This window comes from Pantherophis guttatus, chromosome 3, assembly GCF_059756535.1.
Source record: "Pantherophis guttatus breed Tessera chromosome 3, ASM5975653v1, whole genome shotgun sequence".
In the NCBI taxonomy this organism is placed as follows: Eukaryota; Metazoa; Chordata; class Lepidosauria; order Squamata; family Colubridae; genus Pantherophis; species Pantherophis guttatus.
Genome location: NC_142065.1, coordinates 56,585,347 through 56,610,673, shown reverse-complemented (window position 1 = coordinate 56,610,673; position 25,327 = coordinate 56,585,347). Strand labels below are relative to the sequence as shown.

Here is a 25,327-nt window from a genome sequence, read left to right as displayed (position 1 = left end):
ACCCAAACAGACATAGAGTAGGGAGATCTCGAAGCAAGTTCTATTTGAAAGATCTGGGTCGGTCACCAGGACCAGAGATTTAGTCTTCTGAGCTTTTGGACTCATGTTGGAGCCCATCCTCAGGGAACGTCTTTCTACCAGAATGTGCACATTCCAGTAAAGAGAAGTTCCCTGCGGATGGGCTCCAGCACAAATCCAAAGCTCAGAAGACTAAACCTTTGGTCCTGGTGACCGAACTAGATTTGGATCTTGCAACATTATCCTGGGACACATATATTTGCCTTCATTCACAAGTTTTATATGCATTCATATAAGTGCAAATAATATTTGTAGCCACAGATCCTGATAAAGCAGAATCTATAATGTCTGACAAATATTTATATTCAAGCAAAGGCATACATAATGTCTTTCAGAGTTCTCTTCTTAAGTGGGTAGAATCAAAGAGACAGTAAAAAGGGCCAACATATGGAACCCCAATCTCCTATAGCCTTCCAGCAAATACTTGAGGGAACATCTCCTTCTACCAAGCAGCAATGAAAATTAGACTGAAGAATTGAAGCCTTCTGCTCTTGGACACAAAATATTATCAGCAAGCTCTGTTAAAATGCAAGCCACCGTTCTAATGATGTCATCTGGCTCCAGAGCAGTCACATTTGCAGGGATATTGTGTAAAGTATAAACAGGAACACTTATGCTGGATCACTTCAAAGGGGTTTGTCTGATCTTAGCTAACCAGTAGCTTTTCACTTTGGAAAATTGGTTGGATACACCAAAGATGATGATGATGATGATGATAATCATCATCATCATCATCATCATCATCCAGTAGCTGACAAACTACTGGAAGAAAAACCCAAAAAGTGAAAAATCTGGACTAGGGATGAAAAAAATCTCTATTATGGAAGTTTACTATCAGTCTGAGCCAGCAAAACGTGGATTTCAAAGTTGTCCCGATTGTAATTGGAGCCCTTGGAGCAATACCCAAAGGGCTACTTCACTATTTAGAAATTCTAAATTTACCGGACTTGAACATTTTGACTCTACAAAAAACCACTTTACTAGGAACAGCTTACATCCTCCGACGATACCTTAACAGTTCCTATGTCCTTGGTTAGGACTCGAGTTGCTGAGTTATTAACCAGCCTCAAAGGCTGTGAATCACACGAAAGATTAACCAATAATAATAATAATAAATAATAGGCACTCCAGCTGGTTTGCCTACAAGTGCAGCACCATGCTATAGAAGACAGAAAAAGGAGAAAATATACTTTCTGTGTACCATTTTTTCTATTGAACTCTATACAAATAACTTGTACATATTTAATATATTTAATGAATATACTATAACTTATTTCTTTTATAAAATACTAATTAAATGAATTATTCTTCAGAGATTTAGCTGTATAGGGCTAATTAAGACTTTTACCATCTGCACTTCAATTGAACAATTAACTAAAAGAAAAATTAGGAATTTAGAACTAAGCACTTGATACATTACATGGAATAATATTTATAGAGTTTATTCAGTTTAATTATTCCACAATTCTGTCTCTCTGAAAATATGCCGAGAAACTCACCTGAGAATTTGTTGGCTGAAAATGTCCTTTTGCTCAGGGCTGACACGGGTCGATGGGAAGCCATCCTGCTGCATCACTTCCTTGATCCACACACTCAGGTAACTGAAGCAATGCTTGTTGAGAGCAAAAAGAATCTCAGCAAAATGATCCATTAAATTTCGTGAAGCTTGGCCACCTATACCCTGCAAAGATGGAGCACATCCAGTCAAATCTTGTAAACTGTACTGCAGGGTGAACTTTACATTATGTCTTATGAAGATGCCAGTAGATTATACCAAGGGCCAGGTTGAGTGCTTCAGAATATTTAAGGCCCCAGCCTTAAACAGATTCCAATCCTATGCACACATACTTGGAAAATAAGCTCCACTTTAATGGAATTTATGTGAATGTAAACATGGACAGAAACATGCTGCAGAGAATCCTGTAAATATTCTGATAACAAGGAAACTGAATTAATAAAACAAATTGGAGTAAATTCAGCATATGTGTGAGCAGAGCGCTTCCCAATTATCCTTTTTCACTGATCCCAGATTATGAAAGACACGCTGCTTACCTCAATTACAGCTTGTAATAGCATTTTGCCATTCTCATGTACCACTTGTCCCACAGGTGCAATCTCCCCACAGCGTGGCAGCAATTCAGTCTATAACAAGTGGGAGAAAAGGTCTAAGTGGACAAAATATCAAGAACTTTTGATCAAAATGTCAAGAACACAAATTTCAAACTGGAAATATCCCGCTCCTGTAGACAGAATTTAAATAAATATTAAATTCTGGGGAGATTGTCATTTTATTTCCAAGTCTTAATACAAACATTAAGTACATAAAAAGAGGTATCCCCAAGAAGTAATAATGAAAGTGAGCCCTTTCATTCAGTCTGGGAGAGCCTCTCACGCATCGGTTTGGGTGTTTTGTTAGTCTGTCCCAGAAAGCTTTTCATATTAAGATTCTATAATATCACTAGCTAATGACAGATCTACTCTACCAAAGACAAATACTCACAAAAAAGCCACAGGCAGCTTTGACAGTTGGTGATTCAGGAAACTTCAGAGAGATCACAGCTAGAAGGAAGCAATAATTTGGTATTCAGCATGTGTAATTACAGGTTTTTTTGGCGAGTTGAAAAAAAAAGTAAGCTTTCCTTCCTAAAATCTCTTTACAATGGGTTTTGTTTAATTTTGCGGACATTTCCATATCAAGAACTTTTCTCCACAACTTGTAAGGGTTGTTACCCATTTGTCTAAGTCATTTCCCACAGTGATTTTAAAGCTATTCAGTCTATGGCACTTGTCTACTCACCACAATGGAATACTGCTTTGACATCCAGGCTGCTACACAGGAACAAATCAGGTTTCCGTTTGAGTGCCTGCAAGGTACACATATATACACAGACAATAAACACAGCTCTGGCAAGCCTTGGACAAGCAATTGCCGCACAGGAACCCTTGGCAAAGGCTTGCATGTGCAACTTACCTGGCCATCAGCTATAAAACACAGTAAGCCAGGTATGGGAAAAAGGGAAATGATTATAAGATGAATGTGTCTTTACAATTCAAGAGCATAGGGGTCCAGGTAAGGAGGAGCCTCTGAAGAAACATGAAATTGAATTATTATCTGGAAAACAGCTTCCTAGTATTCCTAATTTGTTACAAATAATGCTATACCCCAGGTATAGGAATTCCACTCTAGAGTATCAGAATAAGGATTAATTGGATACTTAGCCTTCAAGTTTACTTTTTTATATCTACATCTGCCTAGAAACATATTACAATACCACATAAAGTAGAAACAATAACAATACATACTTAGTCTATCAGCAGTATGGATTGCAATTCCCAGTTCCTATACTTTTGTTCTGAAGTATGAGTTATCACGACATTCCTAAGTACAAAGCTTTAGCCAAACAGCAAATTCTGTATCGTCTAATCAAATTTTACACAACTGAAGTATAGTGATCACTAAAATATTACAAATAGTAGGTCTCTTCTATGATGCAGAGCAACTGGATTTTCAAGATACCTTTAACAGCAACAAATCTTTCAGCACCATGGACAACAGCTCCAACTCCTGTGCCTGATTAACTATGGCATTTCTGTGTACTCTGTTCTATTTACAAAGGATCCCTGTTGTCTAACCACATTATTACACATGTTTTCTATTATTAAAATACAAATCTTGTTACATAATGAGTAGGAATTGGATTTTCTAAGAATATTTTTAACTGCAATAACTCATTTCTATATCTTTGTGTTCTATTTTCCTTGCTCTCTTTGTTTCACTTACAAACAAAAGCAATCAGATTAGTTGTGTTCCTTTTCCTGATGAAAGATACAAACTATATTTTACTTTCATTTGTTTTAAGACTACTGTTTTAACCTTGTTGGAGTTAATTTATAGACTTTATATCATTTTTATATTGCTAAAACTATCTTAAATGTTTTATTAATTTCAATAGTATATTTTGCCATTATTTTACCAGAAAAAGTCTATTTTCTTGCCATATTCACACAACTTTTGATTTAGATAAGTATCTTACAGTGACCTTAAATGAAAAGCAAGTATGTTGAATCATATTTGGCCCTTACAATATAGAAAGCAAAGAGAATTGTGGTGTAATTATATTCTAAGAGAGTTGGAATATAGCTGCTGTAGTTCAGAGCAGCGTGGTGGTCTAGAGATGGAGGTCTTGTGAGATGTGCGTTTGATCCTAGGTAGCGGCAGATATTTCTCTCTCTGGGGGCAAAGAGAAAATATCTGCCATGAGCTTCACATAGGCATCAGGAAGAGCATCCAACCAGTAAATGCACAGTTCCATTCAGTCACCCTGATTCCACTCCGATGCAAGGGATTACAAGATTGTTTAAAAAAAACAGTATTCTAGTTCAGGTGCTTGGGGAGGTAATAAAATTGGTTCATCAATCTCTTTATTCTAGACAATTCTGCTAGGTGTAAGCATCTCAATCTCCCAATAATGGCTTCTAATGAAATTCACACCAGAAATTTCACTGCAAATAGATCAAATATTCTCCTGGGCTAGTAAGGCAATCTACCCAGGACATTTTTTAACTTTGTGACTTAAGACAACATGCTTGAAAAGGGGCCACTAATAATGTAGTGTAAAAAACAGCATCTGTTAAGTTAGGTGTTTTGTCCATAAACAGACTATAAAAAGTGTAAGCAGAGTTTAACAGTATATTATAACAGTATATTCTTGCCTTTTAAGAGAGTCATCAAATTCCAGGAAATGCTTTTTTAAATTAAACCATTCTTAAAAATCTCATCTATAATCCAAAAACATAGATGATTAATACTGATTCAGAATTTTCTATAATATACTTAGATTGATAATAAATACATAAATAAAATAAGCAACACTTTTTTTCATATTTCTCCAGTATGTTTCATTTACATCACCAATTGAAGCCCTGCTTCATGTGATGCAAATATAAAACATAGGTCATTCCTAGATATCTGCAGTGTTCTTTCATTTATGTCATATATCCTTTGGTGTTTTCACTGGGCAATTGGCCAGATTCCATTGATACATTTAAGTTTGTGATCCAAACAATTTTTATCAAAGTGCTTGGAAGATGGAGATTTTTTATCTACTGCCTAGTAAATGTATTTTATTTATTGTCCTTTTGAACTAACATGTAGATCTGCCAGATCAGAAGACAAAACATGAAGTTAATAAGTTACTTGCTTTGTTTTCTTCAAGAAATTATCATAAAAAGTGTATGGAGAGTTACAGGAATGTATGTTGTCTCATGTTGCACTAAATGAGAATCTGGTCTCACATTCATTTCTACTATAACATAAAATTATTGGAACAATATTGAAATATTGCTTTTGTTTGTATGCAGAAATGAAGTTTTGCAAGCAAACACAGGCATCTCATGAGACTTTAATTTGGTTTCTTCAAGGGCACAATCAAAACCAACTATGCAGACATAAAAAGAATCTATTCTACATGCATTTTTAAAGGATTCTTGAAGAATCCTGATATGCTGTTTAATAACTTCCCAGTCTTTGAAGGAATCTGGTTTTTTTTTTTTTGTTAGAATCATACTGATGTCTTACGACTTATTCAAAATGAAATGTCTATTCTGCAGATTGATTGATATCCTATGAAGTTAAATCTGGGATTCTAGAATAATGTTTTATAGGCATGTAAATTGAATCAATCAGCAAAAGAACAGCTGATATGCAATCAATTCTGCTAAAGAGTTTTCTCTCAGAACAGACAGCAAATTAAAGCTATCATGAAATGTTGCTAACTAGGATGAGAGAGGAGCCCTATAATATGCTTTGTTCTTTTTTCCTTTTTGATACCAATAAATGTTGCCCTGGAAGAGATATAAATGATCTCTACTGGAGAAGTTCAGGATCTTCTATACTATAGCAGGCCATGATATATAATCTAGGAGAAAATACATATAATGACTTATATCAACCAAATATTTGATTACTGGTACTGATTTAATGCTCTACAGCAGAATTCCCCAACCTTTCTGGGCTTTGTGGACTGGTGGGGGGGGCTGGAGGGAAGAGGGGATGGTTCTGTGTGAGCAACTGGCAAGCACACGTAGCCCCGTTTGTGAGAGTGGTGTGCCTGTCCCTCAAGCATTGGAGTGCGCGTGCACAAGCTCAACTGCTGCTTGCATAAGTGGGAATGCAGGTGCACATGCCATTTCCACGGCCCGATTACAAATAGCTCACAGCTCACTAGTGGGCCATGGACCAGAGGTCGGAGACCCCTGCTCTACATCTTCTTGGGAAAAGTGGATTCTTGAAAAATTGCCAGAACAGACAGAAACACAGAATTTCAAAAAGCATGGTCATAATGTATCAGAGCTGAAGCAAATTAGCTCCCAAAAGTTCTGTATAAAATTATTGATAAATATTGTCTGGACACTCACTGAGTTCTTTTATGCATTATTTAATATCAGGACAACAAGCACATGACTAAAGAAATTGTTTATTTCTGCTAAGAAAAGCATCTCTATAAGAGACATAAACTCACCTAACAAATGTCTCACTTAGCTAGAAATTTTGGGCTCAACTGTGGTCATAGGTTGAGGACTATCTGTATTTTTAATTAGTGTTGAAACAAACTAATGAGCAATGGTAGGCAGTACTATAGTAACTATGTCAACAAATCCCAATCTTTTTCTTATGTCAGAGTCTCATAAATTTTCTAAGAGTAGACAATACCTCCTCAGGTGAAGAAAAAGCATTTTTAAGAAGGTGATACCCTGATTCTTAAAATATTGTTAACATTCCATATTTTTCTGAGATTTCTTTAGTTTTACGGAAGAAAAAAATGTGAGATGTATTTGCATTTGACCCGGATTGTGGGGGCAATAAGATGACTTTGTATTAAAAAAAAAAAGAACACTGTTTGGGGGGTGCGAAAGCCCTACTAAGCAGGTATATACAAAAGTATGAAGGCTATTGCTTAACATATTGTAAGCCGCCCTGAGTCTCCGGAGAAGGGCAGCATATAAATCGAACCAATAAATAAATAAATAAATAAATAAATAATGGTTGCAAGGTTTAAAATCTGTCACAAGGGGGGGCTAGGTGCTAAAACACTTTCCACATCACAGCCTACAAAAAAGCTTATCAAGCAACAATAAATCAGAGCCAAGAGGAGAGCATCTTGCTGTAGTCAGGAGAACCAGATGATATCAAAGATCATATCCTTCCCTGCTTCATTAATTCATAATCCTGCATCTGATTTCCAGTACAGATATTGCTCATCCAACCCAAAAGCAGTTCACGGTCCACTTATTCCCAAGATGAACTATCCGAGCAGTACCTCACTGCGCATTGTACATTACATCATTACAACAACATTTGACACAAGACGGCATGAAAATTCATGATCTGGAAAAAAAACCCAACCCAGGAAATCTCAACAAGAGTGAAGAAGGATGGAGCACCAAAAGACTTTGAAAGCACTTAAACAAATCAAGTTGTTGTTTCCTGTTACTCACATTAGATCAGGTTTCTCTCCTAGAAGTTTAGATATAACCCACTAGATCACTGACTTCTACCCAACAACTAGAGACTCTGGATTTGTTAAGAGCTCAGAATCATTAGAGCCAAACATGCAAAACATTTACAATATGGATTTTTAAAGTTTTTGAACTGCATTCGCCATTTTCCAAAGGTTCTTCCTGTTACAGGTCACAGCCTGAACCAAATCCAATCTAGAGGTCTTGTTCCATTTCTATGTAGAGAAGAAGGGATAAACTTATACCTAAGAAAAGGGATAATGTTTTGTTTTCAACTTCCACAGAAACAGATGAGAAACTCGATATTCAACTAAAAGGAAAAACGTTGTCAACAGAAAGCTAAAATAGGTTTAAATTGAATTAAAAAAGAGAAAGAGAGAGAACAGAAAGTGAATGAATAAGAAACTAAAACACACCTGTGCCAGGAGTTGCATAAATGAATCAACAATATCAGGATGATCCCTGGGCCCTAAAAATATAATAAAGATGTAACTGAAGAGAAAAATCATACAAACAGCAACTTAACATCATATAGTTATGTGATACAGAAAGAATTTACAAGTGAAAACAGGAGTAAGGGAAGGGTGGGGGGGAGGGTGCAACAGGGTGGGCTGAAGAGGGCAGGCACATGAGCAGCTTGAAGCAAGTTAAAGAAACAAAACATACAAAAATCATGGAGCTTGGAAACCCAAGAACAGAAAGAAAGTGCAAAGGAATAGGCATATTGCCCAGATTCCCCTGCCAAGCACCAGGAATAAGAAGGGGGAACTGACTGTACCCTAGCAGGGAAGGAAAAGAAAAGCAGGAACTAACTGGACATCAATTTCTTTTAGAGAACTAGCATATTTGCACTGGATACTTATCTTAAAATACTTGGTCCCTGAAGATAATTCTAGAGTCTATTGACAAATCCAATATTGATGTGAGTGAATAAAAGTTCTAAAATCCATTTGAACTCTAATGGCCATCCCAACACACTATGCTCCTTTCACTCTTGTCAAAATGTTCACTTGACTGGGAAGTATATAACTTTGCAACATTTTTAATAGGGAAAGACCAGCATGACTGCTGATAACCACTCTTCGTTTCAGCATCATGCACCATGAGACTCATCTTCCTCTGTGTTGATGCCATAGCTCTGCCTAATGAAACCAGGCATTGACAGGGTATCACTCAAGTACTGATTCCAAGTTCCAAGTTCCAACCAGCCATCTGGGGATGGGACCAGATACCCTAATACCATGCTATTGCATATTGATTTTATTTACATACTTTAAGCTTATCCCCTCAATTACGGACACCTTAATGGCAGTATGGCAGTTCCGCAGAAGCAAAAGGCAAACCCAAACACTTGCTAGGAAATCAGCAGAGCTCTGAGAGAAAACCTGTAAGCAGAAGGACAGGGGAGTTGTGGTGCAGAACCTTCAGAACAAACTGGGCCACAGGACCAGATAGATGTGAGTGACAACACACTGTTTTGGTTATGCTGTATTAAATAGCAACACACTCCCTACCGGTAGTAGGTCTTATTCAAAGCCAACCATTATGCGAACAAGACTACTAACTCTACTTTCTATTAAAACTGAGAATCTGACAACCAAAGGGCACAGTTTCAATTTTAACAAACCGGAACGAGGGGAGAGGAGAACATGATAGCACTATTGCCCTCTCAAATAACGATTGATATTCAGGGAGAAACAAGCTAAAAAATTTGGTTCTTGTTACTCAGGATATAATTTCTAAACTCCATTGGAGCTCATTCAATGCCTATTATCTGAACAAGGGAACGGTGACTATCTGTAATCCTACAGGCGAATCTGAACGTCTTACAATTAGAAAGAACTGTTACCAATGCAAGTGCTTCATAAGAGTGAGGGTCTCAAGAAATACATACCTTGCTGAAAGAGTGTTAATGTAACTGATGTGACAAGCAGAAAGAGCGCCCTGATCGGTGGGAAGTGGGCAGGCTCATGGGCAAAAATGTGAACCAGCTGAGGATGTAAGAGAACACAGAAAACAAATAGTTATGATATTTTCCATTCTATTTCACATTCCTAAACCTACTTTTTACCAACTTCCTCCCCTTACTCATATTTGGGCCAATGAATTGTCTCTGCTATTAAGCATCAGTGAAAGCTTTCGTCTTAAGATACCAAAGGAGGCAAGAGGTTAGATGATTCAAGGATATTGCAGTTTTTCATTTGTTTTTGCCCATACAGACACAAACCATCCATTTACATGCGCTAACAGAGGAAAAAAATATTTCATTTTTGTAAAATTATTGTATCAAAGGAAAAGCCAAGAGCACCAGATGGCAGAAAAACTGCTCAACAAGTATTAGTTTCCTTTCTGAATTTAGTATTTACCAGAGATTAATGTTCTAAAAAAAAACCCTTACCTGCCTGGTGAGGTCAATAGCAGATGCCTGAGGAATAGTGCTATACATCTGTCCCAGCATCTCACACAGTTGAGGCACCATGGGTGCAAAATCATCTAGAAGAGTCTTCACAGATTTTTCAAAAATGGAGCACACAGACTGTGGGGAAAAGAGGCTGTGTCAAGGGAAAACTGGGTCCATGGAATAATTTTTTCCCTCAACTAAGGAGTTACTTGTTTTGTATTCTATTCTTCCTTGAAGAAATTTGAGGCAGCATATTTTTTTTGTATTTTATCCTTTGAGATAGGGTAGACTGAGCAAGACTTGTTTGTGATCATCCAGCGAAGATTCATGATTAAAGAAAGAGTAATCTTTGGCTCCCCATTTTTTTAAAAAATAATGTTCTACCTGGCTCACATCAGCCACTATTACAATATTATGGTCTTTTCATTTTTACAATTCTCCTGCTGTTTCAAAAGTTGGTTTTCTTGAATGGAAGTGAAAATATTTTTCAGTTGGGACATTGTGATATGCATATAACACCAAAGGATGTACTGTAGGAAAGCCTGCTATTCTCCAAACAATTTAAACACTTTCTATTTATCCATGGAGATTCTCAATCATCTAGGTCATGGTTGTCCCAAAGGTGCTTTTTCATGAGGGAACTGGACTTTCTGTTTTTCTTTGAAAACATTTCGCTTTTCATCCAAGAAACTTCTTCAGCTCTGACTAGATGGTGGGGAATGGAAGGATTTATACTCCTTGCAGACAGACGGTAATTTGCATCTATGTCAAAACTGAACAGCCGTCTCTCAACAGAGGGGGAGACATCATCTATCTGCAGTCTACAACACAGTCCTTTCAACAGTTCCAAGAAGGCTCCACACCCATTTGCACTACTCAGGTGACCATGACGACACAGATAAACCTCTAGGTGGCTTCAACGACTCACTAAAAGAATGCAAATGACTAGCTGTGTGCAAGGTATATAAATCCTTCCATTCCCCCACCATCCAGTCAGAGCTGAAGAAGCTTCTTGGATGAGAAGCGGAAAGTCTTCAAAGAAAAAGCAGCCTCTTGAAAAATCACCTTTGGGACACTTTCTATTTATTACTCATGAAATCTCTTATTACAACATCATTATGTGTCACATTATTTTCTCAGGCAGCCATATCTACAGAATAAATAGCTTAAATATTCAGGCCTTTGGTCTTCTTAAGTTGTTTTCAGCCCAACATTTATTTGTGCATAAACTGCATTGTAGTTTGGTATGAAAATTTCCATCTCAAGCATATTGCAAGTGAATGGCTACGAAAGTGGTGGTAACAGGAAAGATTTAGTTTCTGGTATCCATGGTTTGAGTTATGTACATGGCAGACTTCTTCCACAAGATGGTATGCACCTTGTAAGATCACATTTGGACAGCTATATAAATAACACTAAACAAACAAACAAAAGGCCTGATGAAACAATTTGGCCAAAATATTATAAATTTGGTTATAGGGATTCATAATGAATCTCATGTGGACTAAAATCCTGAAGTAAAAATCATTGATAAATACTTTTTGCTATAAAAAACTGTAAGAGGCATTGGAGGACTGAATGAAAATCAAAAAGATCATTGGTTCATAAAGTTTATGGCCTCTTTTGTCAATACACTAATTTTTAGATGTGACATAAACAAGATGAACAAACTATTAAAATAGGAAAGCAAATAAGATTTAATCGGTATGATAAAGACATGGTGGAAGAATGCCATGAATGAAATCTAGCAGTTGAAATATAAAATCTGTTCAATGGGAATAGAAGCAATAGAAAAAAGGCACTATATATGTTAAAAGTAATCACTCCTGTTCAGAAACCCAGGTGAATGCATTTTAAAGAGCATCTGTGGTAAAATAATCAGAGGAACAAATAAAAGGCACACTGGGGTTGATTTTTTCCTATCACAAGTCTCATCATGGAAATTATGTGAATAATATCTTCCAAAAACAAATTGCAAATCTGTGCAAATTGCACAGACATGACACAGTAATTATAGGGTTATATAGTAGTTATATAACAGTAGTTATATTACCTAACATCTGTTTGGAAAATTTCACCAAGCCTAAGTATTTCAGGAATACTTTTTTTTTGACAATGTTCTCCTTGAGATATAGGGGAAGGCATAGAGGCCACCCTTGACATGATACACTTTTTTCATTTAGAAAACAAAAGAAACTGAATTCCAAGGTAAAGGAAGAAAAATACATAGCTTGGTAGCTGTGCTTGCAGGGAAATAAAAATAGTAGTTGACTTCAATGTCAATATAAGTCAATAACATTATATCACTGCAAATAAACAAAAAAGGTCAAATGTACTTTTTAGGCTGCATCAACAGAAGCGATGTTTCCAAATCAATAGAAGGATTGTTAGCAATTATTTTGCACTGGCCAAATCTTACTTTGTTTTATTATGTCTAATTCTGGCCTGCACATATTTAGAAAGATTCAATTAAATTGGAATTTAGTTGAATTCAGAAAAAGACAATGAAAATTATTATAAGAATATTCTTGAGTAGAGAAGACTAAGGATTAAATGATAGCACTCTTTGTATTTTTCAAATAACTTACTGACTTTTACAAAAGTCAGTAAGAGCAGTTCAACACTGAGACCAACAGAATAATCATGCTTCCCTTCATTGGATGTCTACAATGATAGGTGAGAAACTTCTTTTTCAGAAATACTTATTTCACAGTGTTACACTGGATAAGTGATTGAAGTTAATACAATTTTTAAAGTTCTATATTCAAGCACTGTTAAAGAACCTCATTCATATTAAGGCAAAACTAGAGATATAATTTCATTAGGGAAATGGTTGAGAATTTAATGTTAACAGCTTTTGATTTGTCCTGCAGATATATCAAACAGAAATTTTAGCCATATGAAAGCTTGTTTTCAAGTTTGTACTGATTGTACTTATTTTACTTTTTAAATAAGCATGTAAACCTAAGCAAAAGATAAAGCAAGAAAACAAAACATAACCAGAAATGAATTTAAAGAATTTCCAGCACTCATTTGTCTCATATTAAATAATACTACAAAGGAATAGCCTTAGGCACATGGATATAGCAGCTGGTTGCTAATCTCCTGTTACAAATTGTATAGTTTATTTTTTTTTCCTTTCTTTCATGGTATTTGTTACAAAAATTCCTAACTCTTCACAGGCTGGATGTACTTCTCAGTTCTCTAGGTGAAATACACATAGATCAATTGTTGCATTCCCTTTCAATTGGCTACTTTTATCCACTGGTTTTAAGTGAGCTGTCTAAAAAAGATATTGCAACTATTTACAACAACATAAAATTATATTTTACATGTTATATAAAATGTAGCAATATTCTATATAAGATAAAGTAACAAAGAAAACAAGAGGAAATGAGGAGTGAGGGAGAAATTATCATAGCACTTTCACTGGGAGAGAAGAGATCACAATGACTGTTGCTTTCCCATTAATGAGGGTCAACCAAAGAATGACACACCAAGGCTCATTTAAACTGCAGCAAACATTACCACAATATTATCTGAACAACAACAAAGCTAGTGAGATGACAGTATTCCAGCTGAGCTATTCAAAATCTTGAAAGACGATGCAGTAAAAGTGCTACACTCAATTTACCAGCAAATTTGGAAAACTCAACAGTGGCCACAGGATTGGAAAAGGTCAGTTTACATTCCAATTCCAAAGAAGGGCAATGCCAAAGAATGTTCAAACTACCACACCATTGCACTCATTTCACATGCTAACAAAGTTAAATCCTACAAGCTAGGCTCCAGCAGTATGTGGACCGAGAACTACCAGAAGTGCAGGCAGGATTTCGAAGAGGCAGAGGAACTAGAGATCAAATTGCCAACATACGCTGAATCATAGAGAAAGCTAGGGAATTCCAGGAAAACATCTACTTCTGCTTCATTGACTATGCTAAAGCCTTTGATTGTGTGAATCACAATTATGGCAAGTTCTTAAAGAGATGGGAGTACCAAACCATCTTATGTGTCTTTTGAGAAACCTATATGCGGGTTAAGAAGCAACAGTGAGAACTGGACACGGAATCACTGATTGGTTAAAAATTGAGAAAGGAGTTTGGCAAGGCTGTATACTGTCACCCTGCCTACTTAACTTATATGCAGAGCATATCATGAGAAAGGCGGGGTTAGATGAATCACAAGTTGGAATTAAGATTGCTGGGAGAAATATCAATAACCTCAGATATGCAGATGATACCACTCTAATGGCAGACAGTGAAGAGGAACTAAAGAGCCTCTTGATGAGGGTGAAGGAGGAGAGTGCAAAAGTTGGCTTGAAATTCAACATTAAGAAAACTAAGATTATGGCATCCGGCCCTCTCAATTCCTGGCAAATAAAGGGGGAAGAAATGGAGATAGTGACAGATTTTATTTTCCTGGGCTCCAAGATCACCGCAGATGGGGGCCACAGCCAAGAAATTAAAAGACGCTTGGTCCTGGGGAGGAAAGCTATGGCAAATCTAGACAGCATACTAAAAAGCAGAGACATCACCCTGCCAACAAAAGTGTGTATAGTCAAACTGGTTTTCCCAGTTGCAATGTATGGCTGTGAAAGTTGGACCATAAGAAAGGCTGAGCACCAAAGAATTGGGGCCTTTGAACTATGGTGCTGGAGGAGACTCCTGCGAGTCCCTTGGACTGCAAGGCGATCAAACCGGTCAGTCCTAGAAGAGATCAACCCTGACTGCTCTTTAGAAGGCCAGATCTGAAGGTGAAACTCAAATACTTTGGCCACCTAATGAGAAGGAAGGATTCACTGGATAAGAGCCTAATGCTGGGAATGATTGAGGGCAAAAGAAGAAAGGGACGAGAGAGAATGAGGTGGCTGGATGGAGTCACTGAAGCAGTCGGCATGAGCTTAAATGGACTCCAGAGGATGGTAGAGGACTGGAAGGCCTGGAGGAATGTTGTCCATGGGGTCGGGGTCGTGATGGGTCGGACACAACTTCGCGACTAACAACAACAACACAAAATATTACCACAGGACAGCAAACTCTTTTAATCTCAATGTTCCTTTCTTGCATATATCTGCATGAGCACAGCTGGATATCTGTTTTCTCCCAACCATTCTCCCTCTCTCTCTTTCTTTTTTTTAACAGCAGCAATCATTTCAAGATGTTTTAAGCTGTATTACCAAGTCATCAGAGGAAAAATTGAACTGGACCGAAATGAACTGAACCAATTCAGCCCTTTCCAAATTAAGGGAATTACTTGAGATGATCTTCTAGAATCCCCAGCCAGGAAGCACTTATCTTTCTGATCCAGAGGACACAATGTAAAATGCATAGGTTAATTACACTAAACAATTAACAATGTAGGATATAATAAAAGTTATACCATTTTGCTAAAAGCAAATCAGATTGGTATTAGATTAACGGCAAATATTTTTGAGGTTTTAAATACTTTCATAATTGTGAATTTTTTAAAAAATAGCAACTAAATCGATTTTAACTTATTGTAAGGCAAGAATGCCAAGTTGTTATTCATACAGTTCATACGTATATTGCACTTGGTTACATATATAGATAAAAAATTACAAAATTGCAGTGTGATAAAAATACAGTGAATAATTCAAATGACACTACTGCTACATAGATGATAATCATGCTTCTTAAGTATATATGCTTGACTCAATTCATATGTGCCATAACTTACCTTAGAAAGGGGATGGCATGATAATTTCCTGCTATTTAAGAAGAAATAGAGCAGATCTAATGCTAAGAAACAAAGCAGACTAACCCAGATGAGTATACTACAGCAGTATGTCAAGTACCTAACACAGATCAAATATTTTTACAGCACCACAGGATAAATCTGGGTTTTTCCTCCTAGCAGAAAGGTGAAGTTTTTCTCAGGCCTATGTCTTTAAAAGAAATGTTTTGTTATTAGCAGATCCCTGGGGGCCAGATATCAGAGCAGTAAATCCACTTGCTCCGGCACTGTAACTACCTGAAGCAAATGGCCTGCCCTGTATCCCTTTGGGTGATTTTTTTTTAAATTAGAAGAAGCATTACCTCCACAACTTGTGCGTCATTTAACCACTTGCTGAGCACTTTCTGGATGAGCTGGAAAACTTGCTGTAATACCACCACTACCTATAAACGAGAATGAACATAGAATATAATTCAGAAATGGGTGTGTCTTACATTATTTTGAATTTAGCAGAATATTTATAGATGTTCAGATTTTCTGGTAGAAAGAAGGTCAGAGATTGTCTTGAAAACCTTTTGTGCACCTCCTATAAGTACACTAGTAATGCATCTCTAATAATATACAATGCATAGCGTATTTCTCATTCTCAACGACTAATACAAACAAAGCTTGTATCTTTTTTAAGGAATGTTCTGAACACTAAAAAAAGTCATATAAAAACTGCTCAGTAACTCAGCTAAAGAGTCTCACTTAGAATAGAAGAATACAAGGGGACTTCCAGGGAAGATGGCAGGCTAAAGATGGCTCCATGAAAAGAGGAGATAATGTTTGTGGCAATTGTGGAAATTGCCTATTAACTGCTTCAAAGAAGTTAAGACACTTTCAAAGTGACAAAGATGAGATGAGATGCCTTCAATCTTTAATATAAGAAAAAGAAGATCTAGCTTTATAAACTTTAAGATTTTAAAATAAACAGCAAAAAAGTAAGACAAGGTTTTGGCTATAAAAGTTTTAAACAGAGAAAGGGCTCAGAAAACTTTGGAATATTGGATTTTGAAGACTTTAAAACTAATCTTAAATAATATATTTTTGTGGGAAATAAAAACTGTTTTGATATTGGAGACATAACAAGAAAAGGAATTTATAAGGCTGGTTAGAAATATCTTTGAAAAACTGTAATGGGAACTGCAACAGGACTAATTATATCAGCTGTCTTGTGTCTTCTTGGGAACGGTGTCTTCCCAGAATAAGATATTACAGGAAAAAAACATATGGAAGGAAATCTATCTGAAAACAATCAGAACAAAACTTTGAATAAGGATTTGTTATCAGAAAAAAAAAGAAAAAATAGATGGGACTTTAAAAATTAAGAAGGAAATAAAAATGACAGTACCAGAGAGCACTTTTTTTTTTTTTTGCTGGACTTACAAAAAGGCTGTATTGAAGACATTCATAACAAGGATCAACAATCATCTGAATGGATTACAAAGAAAGATTGTTCTGTATAAAAAAAGGAATACAAAGTTGGTTTATTTGACCATGTTTAAAATGGGAATGTTGTGATTTTAAGTGGTTCTTTTTGGATTCTGATACCTGGCCAGGAAAAATGTGGCATATTGTATTTGCTTGCATTTAATATGATGTTTAAGCTTTTCCCCTTACTACTTTATGTATCTTAATTTGATAGCGTTTAAACTGGCTCTGTACCTGTATTTTTAGTTCTATGTATTTGTTTTATAAAATGAGAAATTATTCCTGTTTGTTATGATAATTTTTCATTTTTGGTTTATCTTTTATGTTTGCTAAATGTGGATTTGTTTGTAATTTATAGTTGAGGTATGGAATGTTTATTTGAATAGGATATGTTATTTGGAATGGTTTTCTTTGGAATTGTTGGCACAGAAGGTCATGTATTGGCACTTGCCTTTTTTAAAGGAGAAATGGTCCCATCTTGTCATGTAAAACTAGATTTCCTTGTTTATATTAGGCTATTGGGATCATTTTATGTCTTTTAAATGGGGTTTTGCTTACAACTAACAGCTGAGATGTGGAATGTTGAGTTTTATATACATTAAATAATATTGTTTTAAACTCTGACTAGACATTTTGATGATTGCAGAAAATGTTGCTTATTTGAATAGCATATGGTTAAGAGAATTATGGGATAAAAATTTTTATATTTATTATTAAAATGAGATTATGAAATTGTTTATACTTGTCATGATGAGGGCGGGAAGTTGCTTTCTTGGGAAGGGATTTTTTCTTTTTCTTTTTTTTCTTTTTTGTACTCTTTCCTTTTTCATTTTTTTTTAGTTTGTATTATCTTTTATTTTATGTAATTAAAACTTTTAATAAGATTATTACAAAACATAATATAGGAATATAAAAGTATCACTTTCATCATAATTATTAAATAGGACACTTATTACTTTCTACAGGAAAAGCTGCTCATAGTAGCTGCATTGCAGAGAAAATAAGCATTTATTAAAAATTACTTGTATTAATGGTCTGTAGAGATTCTCAGTCATCCAGGTCATGGTTGTCCCAAAGGTGCTTTTTCAGGAGACAACTGGACTTCCTTGTTTTTTCTTTTGAAGACATTTCACTTGTCATCCAAGAAGCTTCTTCAGCTTGGACAGGATAGTGGGGAATGGAAGGATTTATATGGAGAATGGTAGGATTAATATAAATCCTTCCATTCTCTACTATCCTGTCAGAGCTGAAGAAGCTTCTTGGATGAGAAGCAAAATGTCTTCAAAAGAAAAAACAAGAAAGTCCAGTTGCCTCCTGAAAAAGCACCTTTGGGACTACTTGTATTAATATACAAAGAGAACTTCTTCAACTATGCAACAATACTCACCGGATTGGGGCCCTGAGGCACTGGCAGTTTTTTAACCTCTGGGTTCTCATGATCATCATCATGGTGACTGATGTCCAAAGTGGTGAAGAGGTTGGAGAGTAGACCCAATATATGGATAATAGCTAGTTTGTTAGATGGATTGGGCTGCAACATAAAGTATCACTATAGTCATTACACTTTGCGCAGGATATAGGCCAGTATCATCAAGTTTTCTAAGCTGGCATCAATAAGAAATAACAGTATTGTGAAACACAGCTAGCTACTTAGTGCTTCGTTTTCTTAGCAGACTTTGGGCTCATCTTTGCATTCTTCTAACTATAGCATGGACATATACAATTAAGCATTTTTAAATTAGATGATGTTACCTGTAGGAGAGAGACGGGATGAGGTAGGGGAGGAATCAAATGGGGACTTAGTCTAGAACCTCTATGCGAGCACAAGAAGGAAAAGTTTGACCCCTTGAATGCCATTGAACCTTATCTAGTGTCATCTAGATGCAAATGGTTAGTCTGAGAAGATTCCTGTGTACAGATTTGAGCAATAAAGCAGTTAATTGAACATTTCAAATGCGGGTCTGGTTGTTTGGCATTCACTTAGTTTCATCCCCAACCAACCATGAAGACAATTTAAAGTCCTATTGAGGTGTTCCAGTTTTTAAATGATATTTTTCAGTTTCTTCCAATACCTATTTTCTGTGGGTTTAAGACTCTTCGCTGATCATGTACTTTAAGGGAAAAATTGGGATCTCCCTGGCTCCTTATGGCCACTTCAGATTGCTTTGACATGCCCACTCTCCTCTGGTCCCTTTTCAAAGGCATTCTGCTTTTTCGCATTTCACAATTCTTTCAATATGTAATGGCAGACAGTATTGTTCAATCAGGAGAAGCTTTCCTGTTTTACTGAGCAGCGTTCTCCTAAAATACAGATTTTAGTAAAGGGACCCTGAGTACCTGTTAGACTAGATTCGGTCTGCTGAGCTAGCACACAGCTTCTTCTATTTTGGAATAGATGTGCCATCAGCCTCTAAAGGATATGGTAAGGGAATTTTAAGACGGTTAAGCAATGAAGAATGTATGTGTTTGTATCATGTGCACGTAAGATTCACACATTTAACTTTTGATTGAGTCTCATAGGCTACCCCACAAGTCCATTTTTCTAAGCAGAACTCACTTTCTCATTCCCCCTCCCTCACCTAACATAACTGCAAAGAGCACAGAAATCAAAATGGAATGGCAGGGTCCAATCACTTTGGGGTGATAATACCTTGCCATTAGGGTGCCTCCTAGGGGTTTCCTTTCAGTACTGGCCATGCTCAATTGCTCCATCTCACCTTTTAAGTGGAGCTTTTAGGCCTGCAAAACTCTAGTGCAGCCTGAATAATTGTGGCGGCAGCAAACAAAGTAAGCAGCTTTTTTTCTAGTCTGAAAAATGCATCTCTTAATGGAGAAAGACAATTGAAGAGGAAGCCTGAAAAGGCAGGAGAGGTACTCATGCTTCACTGGGCAGTTCTGTCCTCTCCTGTGATCTGCTGAGGGATGAAGCAGAGTCTTGGTCTGCTAGCACCTGTCAGCCTCTCCCCACCCAAAAGCTGACTGTACTGAAGGTAAGACAGTGATGCCATACAGTAGCCTTCACAGCTCTTTTATGAAACAATGCTAAACCTCTGCCCCAAAGGAGCCCAGCTGACAAGTTACAGGAGCAGAAGTGGGGGGGGGGGATGAAGCAAGAAGGAGCTTTCTTGAGTGAGCATCTCAGCCTTTATTTCCACATCTCAGGATTTCTGACCTGTACACTGGATTAACAAATTTGAAAAGAGGGTGGGAGACAAAGAGAACAGGAACCTCTTGTGCTTTTCACAATCCATCTTCTTTGCCTATTATCTGTCACAGCGGAACAGTGCAGTGCAAAGCAGAAGAAATGCGCAGTGCAAAGCAGAAGAAATGTGCACTGCAGCGCTCTTCACAAGTCTTCCTGTGAACTTCACCTGATAGTAAGACTCTTTTTGGATATAGTGGGCCTGGTGGCTCAGCAGACTGATAACATTGTGATTAACACCAGCTGTCTGCAATTACTGTAAGTTCGAATCCCACCAGGCTCAAGGTTGACTCAGCCTTCCATCCTTTCTAAGGTAGGTAAATTGAGGACCCAGTTTGTGGGGGCAATAAGCTTTGTATAAATATACAAAAGTATGAAGGCTATTGCTTAACGCATTGTAAGCCACCCTGAGTCTCCGGAGAAGGGTGGCATATAAATCAATATATATATATATATTGTACTTGACTTACAACTGTAATGTACCCTGACCATTATGATTCTAAGTTGTGACAATCATGATGTGTCACCTATGTGACTGATCCAATTTAATGACTTTTTGCAGAGGTCTTTAAGCGACGTGGCCAATCGTAAAGTAAAATCATTGTTCGCTATGAGCCATTTTGTCAAAAACTGGAAGTAAATGCCAGGGATTTGGCAAAAATATCATAAAACACAATCATGTGACCACAGGGCACTGCAAATGGCTATAAATACATGCTGGTTGCCAAGTGCCTGACATGCAGTCATGTGACCACAGGAGCAGCCACCAGAACCAAGTAGTAAATAGCCCTGGGGAGATCTGTTGTAACTTCAAAGAGTTGCTAAATCGTAAGTCAAGGACTACCTGTGCAGCATTTCATTCCAAAAATAGTCCAAAACTATCAAAGAGCATCAGGGAGCTCTGTCATGCATCACTGTGCATTTCTCTCCACTTGGATAGTATGAAAAGTAGCTAAATCACCCTTCCCAGATACTTTCTATACCCCGCCTATTCCACCCTATCCCATATTAATAAGAGCAACCTGAGGAGCCTGAGTGGCGTAGGAAGCTAATGCCTCCTACTAAGGCAGCATTTAACATCCAGCTGCCTGCAATTACTATGAGTTCGAATCTCACCAGGCTCAAGGTCAACTCAGCCTTCCATCCTTTCTAAGGTGGGTAAAATGAGGACCCAGTTTGTGGGGGCAATAAGCTGACTTTGTATAAAATATACAAAAGTATGAAGGCTATTGCTTAATGCATTGTAAGCTGCCCTGAGTCTCCGGAGAAGGGCGGCATATAAAAATAAATAAATAAATAAAAATAAATAAATAACCTCTGCTTGCTTTTCTTACTGGCAAATGATTTTGGTGGAAAGGGGAATGAAGCCAGGGAAATCTACCAATTGTTTTCCTTAACTAGTACTTTATCAATAATTTAAGAACAGCAATTCTTGCCAGCCAAATTCTGGTGGTAGACTAGAGCTTGATAGTTGGAGCAGCACAGCATATATCAGCATGCCTTTTGGTGGAGGATAGCGCATTAACATAGCCATGAGAAAGTGCCCCACATCAATGTCTCTGTTCCCAAGTGTAGAAGTGATGACTGGGATGGTAACAAGGAAGATTATAAAGTAAAGGACAGTGGCAGAAATCACTAATGAAAGGAAGCAAAAGAGGACTTTCAAACTAAGCATGACTTGTAACAAAAAGGATAAGCCTCTTACATATAGCAGGCCTAGTGTTCTTTAAGAAAAAGCAGAAATCATTAACAGACATCTGATGTAGCTCACCGTTTCATCGGCCAATTTCTCTAATTGTTGGATGTAAGGAGTTATAAGTGAATGTAGATTCTTCAAAATCTCTTCCACTTGGAGGGCAGACAATAAGAAACCCAGAGCCTGCATCAGCCACATACACTGACTTGTCTAAAAAGAAAAGATGGATAGCTTTTTCAATTTTATTATTGCATTTAAAAGTTTCATTTCATCCTCCCACTCAATCCTTAATCATCTACAAGCTTAAACTTAAAAATGCCTTGTGAGAACTTATCCTGAAACTTGTTTATAAATGGCATGACTCAGTATAGGAACAGCCATTGCTCTTATTAGGAGACATAACTAAATCTCTATTTAAGAACTGAAAGCCTCATTTGTCTCACTAATAAAACCTCACATTGGCTGTAATGTTCAATTCCACTGAAATGATTTGACAGGAAACAATATCTTAGGTATACTTGTTATTTCCTGTCAAACGGGGAAACAATCTTACCTTGTGAATCTGCTTCATTAGCACCTCCTACAGAGGGAAAGAGTCAAGAAAATGAATGCTGTTTCAAAAGTAGAATTTAGTTATATCAACAACGTCCTAACCATAGTAGCACTTGAAAATCCTGTGAGGCAAATACAGGTTCTAGGGGAACAGAGGCTCCAGGAAAAAATGGACAAATAAAAAAAGAATAGCAATCAGGATTTCATTATAGGCAATTGATTCTGGGGTTCTACTAGCCTAGGTGGCGCAGTAGACTAAAGTGCTGTTAAGTAGCACCAGCTGCCTGCAATTACTGCAAGTTCAAATCTCACCAGGCTCAAGGTTGACTCAGCCTTCCATCCTTTCGAGGTAGGTAAAATGAGGACCTGGATTGTGGGGGCAATAAGCTGACTTTGTATTAAAAAAAAAAAAAAAGAACACCGCTTGGGGGGGCCGAAAGCCCTACTAAGCAGGTATATACAAAAGTATGAAGGCTATTCCTTAACGCATTGTAAGCCGCCCTGAGTCTCCGGAGAAGGGGGGCATATAAATCGAGCCAATAAATAAATAAATAAATAAATAAATAAATAAATAAATAAATAAATAAATAAATAAATAAATAAATAAATAAATAAATAAATAAATAAATAAATAAATAAATAAATAAATAAATAAATAAATAAATAAATAAATAAATAAATAAATTAAAAAAAAAAAACTCATTGTATACAACATAGGTAACATTTAAACAAGGGAAAGACAATGCACCATCCCAACTAAATTTCAATTACTGGGAAAAGAATGACCTCTACTTTTCATGCAATCATCTCACCAAAAATCTGCAGTTGGATAAGATACAAATATTATCAACTCTGCTGAATTCATCCATAAACACACATTGAATACAATATTTTTATTGCTATAAAAAGACTACTCCTATACATCTAGATCAGGGGTGTCAAATTCGCATCGTCACGGTGTCGTCACATGACGTATCATGACTTTTTTTCCCCTTTGCTAAACCGGGCGTGGATGTGGCTAGTGCGTGACCCATCCGGTATGGTGAGTTTGACACCCCTGAACTAGATCAATGCTTTAAAAATCTTAGATTTTCACTCTTTGAATACCAGCAGTAGGAAATGCTTCCCATCCACCCTCAAGGACCATATATCCTCAGAAAGGAAATTGTAGGTAGACGCTGCATACCAGCAATGAAGAGGACTAAGTTCTACATTTTAATTCCTTATTATTCTGTACACATCCACGCCCCCCCCCCCATAACTCTATAAACACATATCTGCACTCACCCTGTGCATACTACGGATGACTCATCCTCTGTTTTTAACGTGGCTTTGCCTCCATCAACATACTGGGGAGAGAAGCTGGAACAATTGGAAGCTCGCTGTGAGCAATTTTCATCATTCTCTGCAGAATGGTTTAATCTAATTTGGATTCCAGGGTTGGGGCAGGTCACAAGGAAATAACCAAATAACTTCATATGGTTTCTTTTTAGCTTGTCAATCTCAAGGACATGGGCAGGGTATGTGGAGAGATGAAGGTCAGCATTTGCTTGCTGAACCACTGACTTTGCTGGCTGATTAGACTGACAGTTACTGTTGCCATGATCAAGGGAGGTAATCTGCAACTATTGAGACAACAATGTGCTCCTGCCTGTTTAAAGGAGACCGTTTTATCACCTCTATTGAAAAAGCCTTCTTTTGACCAAATGTCTTTTTTTTTTCTAGATATAGGCTTAGTTTCAAATATTCCATTATTGGGTATGGTGACATAGAATGATGGATGAAACTTCTGGATCTATTTCAATAAGGGTTTTGTTTATTTTAATTATCCATCTATGATTTTAATTGCATTAAACCATGTTTTGTGTTACCTGAGAGACAGCAACAATGTTGGCAGCATACGGAGGCAAGTCATATTTACACTCACGGCATATCTTCTTAAGAGTAGAGACACTAGAGATAGATAATTCTGGATTGCCCAGAGCCTGCAATACCAGGGGCAGGACATTGTTGATCATTACAGGATGATCAGCCAGCCACTCTGAGAGAGCCCCTAGTATCAAAAAGAAAACAAGTCAAGATTACTTTGCTGATATGACAAGCAAATTCAGGGAATAGCACAGCAATTTCTCCTTACCAAACAAGGTTTGTCTGAAAACCTCTTCCCCACACATAACCTCACTCAGGTCCCAGGGTAATAGTGGGCAGCAACCCTTCACAAAGTTAAGCTATCCTTTTGTAACAGCTACATAATCTCAGTATTGCAATCTTCCCCATTCAACAACATCTCCCCTCCACTTGCCCAATTTCCTCACCAATAGTGAACATCACCGTGTCTGCAAGTTGTACATTGCTGATGCTGATGTGGGGGATGAGGCCGATAAGGCCAGGAACCACGTCTGAATAGTTTACATCTATGGTCTCTGCAATGGACTGGAACCCATAAAGTAAAGCTTCCGTGTTCTGCCAGAAATAAAAAGAGATGTGTTGAATCCAGCTCCCTCTCAAATTTTGATTCTGACAAAAGAGGTATGGTATGGAGCTAGTTCCCACAGAAAAATATAATTGTCATTTTTTTACAGTTAATTCTATGATATAAATTTTTCCCCAAAGCAAGGATTATTTTTCAAGACTATTACATCTGAATCTGGGAAATTCATCCCCAATTACACTCATGGTCCTTATTTTGTGCACCCACTGCATATATGGCCTG

General features: G+C 37.1%; 1 protein-coding gene across 2 annotated transcripts in view; it reads right to left on the bottom strand.

Annotated features, from left to right (window-relative positions):
- Nucleotides 1-25,327, bottom strand: part of IPO13 (importin 13) — a 52,844-nt gene that overhangs the window by 688 nt on the left and 26,829 nt on the right. For both annotated transcript variants that reach the window (XM_034414884.3, XM_087889644.1), the window contains exons 7-19: nt 24,930-25,077; nt 24,486-24,667; nt 22,616-22,642; nt 22,138-22,272; nt 18,552-18,695; nt 16,054-16,134; nt 9,995-10,132; nt 9,491-9,587; nt 8,013-8,065; nt 2,876-2,942; nt 2,579-2,637; nt 2,131-2,220; nt 1,578-1,759 (exon numbers count right to left, since the gene is read on the bottom strand). In XM_034414884.3, coding sequence (XP_034270775.1) covers nt 1,578-1,759; nt 2,131-2,220; nt 2,579-2,637; nt 2,876-2,942; nt 8,013-8,065; nt 9,491-9,587; nt 9,995-10,132; nt 16,054-16,134; nt 18,552-18,695; nt 22,138-22,272; nt 22,616-22,642; nt 24,486-24,667; nt 24,930-25,077 — 1,403 coding nt within the window. The remainder of the gene's footprint in view (nt 1-1,577; nt 1,760-2,130; nt 2,221-2,578; nt 2,638-2,875; nt 2,943-8,012; nt 8,066-9,490; nt 9,588-9,994; nt 10,133-16,053; nt 16,135-18,551; nt 18,696-22,137; nt 22,273-22,615; nt 22,643-24,485; nt 24,668-24,929; nt 25,078-25,327) is intronic.